The sequence below is a fragment of the Halyomorpha halys genome, unplaced genomic scaffold (assembly GCF_000696795.3).
Source record: "Halyomorpha halys isolate HHAL.00 unplaced genomic scaffold, Hhal_1.1 Scaffold458.1, whole genome shotgun sequence".
Classification (NCBI taxonomy): domain Eukaryota; kingdom Metazoa; phylum Arthropoda; class Insecta; order Hemiptera; family Pentatomidae; genus Halyomorpha; species Halyomorpha halys.
In genome coordinates this window covers 461,199-469,825 of record NW_027113640.1, presented here as the reverse complement: position 1 = coordinate 469,825, position 8,627 = coordinate 461,199, and the positions used below count along the sequence as shown (strand labels likewise).

The 8,627-nt window shown below is 32.5% G+C and overlaps 3 protein-coding genes across 3 annotated transcripts in view; 2 read left to right on the top strand and 1 right to left on the bottom strand.

Annotated features, from left to right (window-relative positions):
* The window catches only part of LOC112210947 (cuticle protein 19-like), a 4,347-nt gene extending 3,432 nt beyond the window's left edge, over positions 1–915 (top strand). Inside the window, exon 4 of the mRNA XM_067051041.1 lies at positions 834–915. Coding sequence (XP_066907142.1) covers positions 834–915 — 82 coding nt within the window. The remainder of the gene's footprint in view (positions 1–833) is intronic.
* The window catches only part of Lmpt (Limpet), a gene marked incomplete at its 5' end in the record, with an annotated part of 767,445 nt that overhangs the window by 364,755 nt on the left and 394,063 nt on the right, over positions 1–8,627 (top strand).
* LOC112210542 (uncharacterized) lies at positions 1,697–2,901 on the bottom strand. The gene is made up of 4 exons (XM_024360260.2): positions 2,879–2,901; positions 2,705–2,803; positions 2,098–2,622; positions 1,697–1,995 (listed from the first exon to the last, which is right to left on the bottom strand). The coding sequence occupies exons 1-4, from the start codon at positions 2,885–2,887 to the stop codon at positions 1,735–1,737; spliced, it is 894 nt and encodes a 297-aa protein (XP_024216028.1). The 5' UTR covers positions 2,888–2,901; the 3' UTR covers positions 1,697–1,734.

Sequence of the window (8,627 nt, the reverse complement as noted above, 5' to 3'; positions counted from 1 at the left end):
GTATCCCAACCCCCCAATCCCACATCACCACCCTTGAAGAATGTTTTTTTTTTTAATAATTTATTTATTGATATTTACAACTGTATACACATATATACAACAAGTAAGTTCATGGAAGAAATGGTATCTGGTTCTGGCCAAATCGGCAACATTTGGAACATTGAGGTCCTGATGGATGACTTGATTTGTGACAAAGTAAGGAGCATTAAGGATTTTACGAAGGATTGGATTCGGTAAGAATCTGATGGTTTAGTGGAGCCCCAAAGCTCAACTCCGTATGTCCAGATAGGCCTTATAGTAGTCATGTAGATCATTCTTTTGTATGGGATTGGCAATTTAGACCGTTTGTCCAGTAATTGTTGTAATAGTCGGAATCGACGAGCAGTTTCTTGTCTTTTTAGTCTTGTATGAGCATTCCATGTCAGTCGTTTGTCGAGATTTAGTCCTAAGTAACGGATCTGTTCGACTGGAATAAGTGGGGTATTATTAAAGGATACTGTAGGGCAAGAGGTCATGGGTTTACGACGAAGGGTAAATGTGATTTGGTGGAATTTGTTGAAATTAATTTTAATCCTCAAGTTTTGGCACCATTCTTCAAGGGTGGTGATGTGAGATTGGAGGGTTTGGGATACAATGTAAGGACCATTGTTCACTGACAATAGACATGTGTCATCGGCATACTTAGTGAGGATAGTGCTATTTTATTTAATTTTTAATTTTCCTTCTTTTCAAGAAATCACATTCCGTATTAAGATTTTGTCTACATTTTAGTCAGAAAAAATGTTTAGTGCATTTTAATTTTCATTAGCTTTTTTTATTTTATAATTTAATAGTGTTTCAGTACATTCGGAAAAGTTATCTGATGATATTGGGACAAGTAATTGGGGATTAATAGACGAAAGACGAAGTAAGTAAAAGTAAAAATAATATAAAATATGTATGACTAAATTAATTATATTTTATTTCTTCTTTTTACTTTTCACTCGGAAGAAATCACATTCACACTTTTACAGAAATCACATTCGGGATTTCGTCTACATTTTTAGAGAATTTAAATTTTCATTAGTTTTTATGTATTTTATAATTTAATAGTGTTTCGTTATGTTTTTGTCGTTTGTAACGAAAATGTTCTTTAGGTTTATTTTTTTTTTTGTTTCCTAGATTTATGTTCATCAGAGTTTTAAATATAGATTTTCTCAATATGCAATGTTACTTACTTTTTCGTCTTTCGTCTCTTATTCTTCAATTACATTTCCCGATATCACCAGAGAACTTTGGGTTCGATTTTTTCAATATTTTTTCAACGGTGCCAGCTTGATTTTTTTTGTTTCTTAGATTTATGTTCATCAGATGTTTCAATATAAATTATCTAAATATGTTTATGTTACCTTCTTTTTCCTTCTGTATATGTTCGGTGTACTGTCTTGTAACTAATGACTAACATAACTGCATCAGCGTATTGATATTAAGCCAAAGGTGGGAAAATTATTTTAATACAGCCAGTTGAAGAGCTTCACATAAAGTACACTCTGTAAATGTACGTTTCCTAGTGATAACATTTCACAGACATGTTCTTTCATTTTCAAGATTTCATTGTTACGAACGGTTTTAATTATTTACGGTTTCTTAACACATATTCAGTAAATAAAGAAGAAAACACTTTAATGGTTTTTTATAATTTATTTTAATAAACTAAAGCACAAAAAGATACATGGTATCTAATAATTGATATGACTAGTAATGATGATGATGTTTGAAGAACGTTTCAGTTGAACCCTTCACATGAGGATGCTTAGCGTGTCCTTTCCTCTCTACGACGGCGTTGAAACCGTTTTTCTTGTCGGCGGTGTAGTGGACTATCCTCTCGGTACCGTCGGGTTCGTAGAGTGAGTAGAAGCCCTTAACTACGTCTCCGTCCCTGGTCTCTTCTTGCTTCTTGACGTCGTGGGTGTGGGCGTCATGTACTCCGTACTCGAATTTGTACTTTGGGTGGGCCTGAAAACATACATATTGACGATTACGTTGTGATTCAAAGATCATGTGTCAGGCTGTCAATGCTAATTACTATTTAGGGAGAGAACGATCAGAAACACTTACATAATAGTCTACGACATGTTCTTCATGTTTTTCATGTTCGTGGTGACCATGATGTTCATGGTGATCATGGTGACTATGGTGCTCATCATGCTTCTTTTCGTGATGTTCGTGGTGCTCATGGTGGTGGCTATCATGTTCATGGTGTTCGTGATGTTCATGGTGGTCATGGTGTTCATGATGGCCATGGTGTTCGTGATGGCTGTGGTGTTCCTCATGTTTGTGTTCATGATGTTTATGGTGGTCGTGGTGCTCATGATGTTCCTCATGCCCATGATGATGTTTGAAAAACGTTTCAGTGGAGTGTCCGTAGTGCTGAGGATGCACAGCGTGTCCTTTCCTTTCAACGACGGCGTTGAAACCGTTCTTCTTGTCGGCGGTATAGTGGACTATCCTCTCTGTACCGTCTGGCTCGTAGAGGGAGTAGTAGCCCTTGACGACGTCTCCTTCCCTGGTCTCTTCTTGCTTTTTGACGTCATGGGTGTGGCCGTCATGTACTCCATAGTCGAATTTGTACTTTGGGTGGGCCTGAAAGGGCAAATATTATCAATAAAATCGTTTACCGTCTAATAATTATTAGTAAATTTGGTAAAAAAAAATATATATATACATAATAGTCGACGACATGTTCTTCATGGTGTTTATGGTGTTCATGATGGTCGTGTTGATATGCTAAGGCAACTCCTGCCAGACAGAGTAATAACAGAGCCTGGAATATAGAAAACTAACCGTTATAAACATCTTTTTTTCTCCAGTAAAAGAATAATTATTGTACACTAGTTACCTTGTACATGTTTACGAGTTCAATGAATGGTTTAGATTGACTGTACTTTCATTTGGCTCTCTTTTTATAAACCTAACAATCACTTCCTCTCCCCTACTCATTTGGTATTGTTTCCCAGGCTCTCCAATACTTCGCAATGTTAATTTAAAAATATATTCGGCATTTTAAATGTTGAAATTTATAATGTATGTGAAAATAGGTTATTCCCTAGCAAAAATAAAATACTTTCCATTAAACGTCACGGGTTGCAGTTTTTCATTAGTACAATAGATGTTCAATTTTCGAAAAAAATAATCTTATTAGAATTTTTCTTTTAACTTGTTTTTTAATTTATTTTAAGTTAATACGATATAATATATAACTTGTGTCTAAGGGGTTAATTGATTTATTTTTTCAAGGAATACACTCAGTATAGGCTTTGTCGTACTCAGCGACCCTTGTTTTCTATTATTTCCTCATTTGCCTTGCGTCTCTAATTCCCAATTACTTGTCCCACTATCATTAGTGATCATTACGTTCGATTTTTTCATTACTTTTCTCAAGGGTACCAGTAAGTTACCATGTCTTATTTCGTACATCATTGTGGGTTTCATGATGGAAAATAAATAGTTATAGAAGTAATACAAATGTTTCAACTGGAAAAGATATTTAAATGAACCATTTTTATAGCTAATTATACAAAAACAATTTCTTTTACTTGACACGTTATGTTTTCCTCACATAACATTTAATATATTTTTCGGTTGATTCTTGCTTTATCTCTTGACTTTTAATATTTTTCATCTTCCACAGCAAATGAAGATATAGATTAATAGATATAAATTATTAATATTATTTTTTTGTTCTGGAAGCCTGGTGGCACAGTGGGTAGGGACGACGCTACAGATTCTAAGTACCCGAGTTTAAATCCGGCTGAGCAGATAGTAATTTTCTGTTTCACTGTAGCCGTGAGTCAACCCTGTGGGTTCTGAAACCCAACCTCATAAAGTTGGCTTTCCAGTTTAGAGTTAGTGTGGTTCTAGCCGGTCATAAAAGCTACCTATTATATTATAGCATGCATAAAATACTTTAAATGTTGATGGAATCATTCAATTAGCTTATGTGTGATTAGACTACACTTTTGTTTTGTCATTATTTCCCTTGAAGGTACATGACTTGTGAGTGATTAGATTCTTTACGATACTTATGATTATTCTTCGTTACTAAACACGTCATCATCGATCCGGTAATGCAGTTCATACAGCTTTTTCCTTTCAATTTGTTTTAATGATGGGTATAAAAGCATGATTCCAAACACAAAGCCTCCAGCCTCTAAAACATCGACAATGTTTATGCCAATGCAGGCGGAAGAGTTGTCTTTACGTAGTAGAAAGTCTACTACTCTCAGAAAATCGTATTTCTGAGTGTATCACTTTCGACATTCAGTCACTACGGGCATCTTCTCTCTTCCAACTGTAATAATAAAGAATAAAAAAAAATGCGTTTTTTCATACTTTACAGTTAACACAACGATACTTTCTAGTCCTAGCCATTCCTTTGTGCTAGCTGAAACTAGTGAAAATCTATGGCAAATTCATGCCTGTGTCCAGCCTGATCAAGGTTGCTCCAAAATCTGTATTGAGAACAAGTTGAATGCACGGTTGATCATTGGCAATCATTGTTAAATATTAAATTTGGAGTTAAACACTAGATTCCCATAGTTGCTCAATTTATATTGGGTCTAAACACTGATATTCGATCGAGTCAGCCATTTCTTCTGTTACCTGTCTTCAATCCACTTTTTCAATCTCACCACCACAAGATGCAGGTCATTCAGTGGTTAGTTGAGAAGGCACTTTTCAAATCACAAAGCCTTTAAAAGAAAAAAAAAATACCAAATTTGAAGTAAATACTTAAATAAAAAAAGTTTTCACGTTGGCTAGCAAACGGCAATTCCTAGTTTTCGTATTAAAGTAATATTTTGGAAAACTTACAAATTTAATAACTACAATAAAGTTTACTGCATTAGTCAAAGAAAAAGAAATGGTTTATAGCCAGTAACATGGAAATCTTTTACAAAGAAACAAAAAAAAAAAACTTCTTTGAGGGTTTAATAACTATTATTTTATAAAATATGAATTAAATATATAAAAAATTATTTATAAGAGTTAAATTATAAAAGTCAAATTCAGCTTTTTCCCAGCTATTTATTTACTGAGGTAATTTTTAATATTTGAATAAAGAAATTAATATTTTACAATCGATATATTGTTATTTTAGACTATATAATCACACTATGTGAAAATTTCACTTAAACGGTACGATATATCAATGTTTTAACAAACCGGACAACAACAATCTGAAAAATGCCTTTGTGTAATTTAGCATCAGCTGTGCGATACCTGTCAACACATTGACACCCTTCCCGTCCAGTATAATGGGTACGAGATGCAAAAGAGACATAAACCATTATCCAGGTAGTTTATACAAACACCCGTACTAAACACCGTAGCTTCTTGTAATGTATTCTTCTTGGGCATGGCTAATGATAGCCAATGAGGAATAGGATGCCAAAAATGTGACGCAAGGGCTCTAAGGGCAAGTGTGAAGAAAAGGGACTCGACCACGGAACAGAACACAGAAGACCGAAGAGAGAGTGCAGAATGCACACCGACTAGGAGAAGTCCTAGGTTGAATGAGACCTGGAACGCCCAAATCAGCTGTCATTCAGATATGTATTAGATAATAATTTATAAATAATTTGTAATGTAAAAAATATTTTATGGCAATCATGTGATAATGTAAAAAAAAAACTAGTTCATTTATGTAGTTTATATATTATTATATTACACAATACTACCCCTTATTATATTATTCAATCAATGGTAACATTATTTTATAAATATAAATTGATAAATATGTAAACACAAAATGTCTTTGGAAAGGAATTCAATAATTATTATGGAGAATGAAAGGTATTGAATATAAAGTTCCAAAACTTAAAAAAAAAAAAAGATAGCCAATGAGGAATAAGATGCCAAAAATATGACGTCTCTAAGGACAAGTAAGGGAAAATGGGACTCGACCGCGGAACAGAACACAGAAGACAGAAGTAAGAAGACTGAAGAGAGAGAGCTGGACCCACTTCGACGAGCTGTAAACCATTATTATAGCTAACTGTACAAAAACAATTTTTTTTTTTACATGACACGTTCTTATTCCCCCACCTAGCATTTAATATATTTTTCGGTTGAATCTTGCTTTATCCCTCAATTTTTTATCCTCCACTGTAAATGAAGAAGTAACTCATATGAAACAGGTATGTGCACAGATTTTACCGAAAATTTATGTTTCTTTTAGCATGTTTAGGAATTCATTATTCGGTTTAACGAGAAAATGAATTTAGCGAACATATTTTTTCCAATTATAAACTTCAGCAAATGCCTTAAGGAAATGTTGAAGTATTTGTACAGAACTTTACACTTAAGTACATGAGTGAAATAACTGGGACTTGGTATCCAAGATGATTTTTCTGTCATCCCAATATCATTTTTTTCAGTTGAGGCCATGCATTTTCCATGTACATGACAATGTATTGGGACAGTAGTTTTTGATCACAAGTGTATTCTAAATTCCTAGATGAAAATTTTCAGGTATACTTCATTATTTCTTGATTATTCAATAAGCAAAAATGATAAAATAATAAAGTCAATATCTTACGTCCGTATAAGGAAAGACGTAACTTAAAATAAACAGAGAAAAAGGAAAAAAAACTACTATCCTTTCAAAACAAACGTCAGAAATCAAATAAAATGCCTTAGTTTATGAACAAGTCCATGTTTTTATTATTAATTTACTTTTCGATTATATAATTTTATGTTTCCGGTAATGTTACAATCCGTAGCATTTTCAATTTTTTATTCACTAAAAAGCAATATGTTTTTTTTTAGAAAAAAAAAAATAATTACACTTGTTTCAACTTTCGTTTACGATTGAGAATTTTTTTTTTCGCAATTAGACATCAAGATATTTGATAAAATATTCGATAATACTTGTTTTTCAGTTAAAGAGTTTTTCTTTAAATTCTCACTCATATTTTATAGAGTGAATGGAGTTTTTAGCATTAATAAATAGATTTCGATTAGAATCAATTGATTCAATTCTATGTTTAAACACTTGAAAAATCGAATTCAACGATCAGATTTCGTCGAAATTTTTGTTTAACAACGGTATGATACAAAGTTTATAATAATAAAAAAAAGTTTATCAGGTAACTCAAAAAAAAACTTCTGAGAATAAAAACAAATTATTTTAATTGATTGTGTAAATTATTAAGTATTTGTGTAAATGTAATTAATTTGTTTAAAATTATTAAAGATTTTGATAAAATTATTTTTCTGAGAATATCAGCATTTCATGTTTTATTCGATCAGCAAACGCCCGAACAGTGAGAAACTCCATAAATAAATACAAAAGGCAAACTAGATAAAATTGTTAGAGTTGTCAGAAGTAATTAACGTTTTGGAGTAAAAAAAAATTGGAACTTTAAGCCTGTGCCTATACACAGGCTTAAAGTTCCAATTTTTTTTGTTGTATCCAAATTTTGGGCATATACACTTTCTGAGTCACTCGAACTTAATCAAGATCGAAGGCATATTCAAATAAGTTCAAGTACTATGCTGAAGTAGAACTAGGATGTTAGTGTTCTTAAAATCTTATTAATAATGATATATCGTTGATTGTGAGGTTTTAGACATCCCATCAGTGTAAACCTGAGGACAAGAAAAACTAATCTCATATACTTCATCAAATTTTTGTTGGGTTAATAGTTTTTTTAGAGGAGTGCTGAATTTGCTCCAATTTTTACTAAATCCATTACCAAGCCTAATATCATTAAATCTTTCAATAATCTTTTAAAATATAACATATAGATAATCTTTAAAAATATAACATATAAATAATCTTTTTTTAAAAATAATAGTTTTTTGTCCAACAGGGCAACACGTAGACTAGAGTCCACACTGGATTTACAAATTATATTACAATTGAAATGTTTGCCTAGTTACAATTACAAAGCGAAAAAGTTACAATTACAATCACAATTACATATTAACAATTACAATTTACATTTTATAAAGTTACAATTAGAATCGACGTAGTGAGTAAATTACTATATTAAATTATGCATCTATTTATACATGCTGGAATTAGAGTTAGAATAGGTGTGATCATTGATATTAAATATTTTTAAAAAGTTAAAATGTTTTGATATTGTTGTGGGGCCTTCTTTGACCTTTTCCTGTAAATTTGAAGAGAATCGGTGTGATTCGTGAGCACTACATTCAGTAAGATTGTCCCCAACGGTGAGATCATTTCAGCAGTAGCGACACTTCGGTGCATTTTTTTTTTTCATGAGATGACAGTTGGTGAGTCGAGTATGGCCTATCCGAAGACGGGTTAATACCACATTTTCTCTCTGTAGCAGATTCAAGTTTCTGGTTGGACGTTTCACTGTCTGTTGCACCATTCTTAATTTGTGTCTCGTGATGAACCATTCGTCTGCCATCAAATATCTTTGATCCAAGAAATAACATCTTTCTATGTTGATGATGTTACGACTTGACCTGTCTTTATAGCTAGTCTGCCTTTTCGTTCTCGGTGATTCCACAATGACCTGGCAGCCATAAAACAAGACCTAAATCGGTCTTAGTAATAGTATTAATCGGTGTGTTGAAGAGAGAAAAAAAATATATACATATATATAAAATAT

Coding starts and splice junctions, on each gene's coding strand:
- LOC112210542 (XM_024360260.2), bottom strand. Junction 2,623..2,704: donor AACATGTCGTCGACTATTAT/GTATATATATAT, acceptor TTGCCCTTTCAG/GCCCACCCAAAGTACAAATT. Junction 1,996..2,097: donor AACATGTCGTAGACTATTAT/GTAAGTGTTTCT, acceptor GTATGTTTTCAG/GCCCACCCAAAGTACAAATT.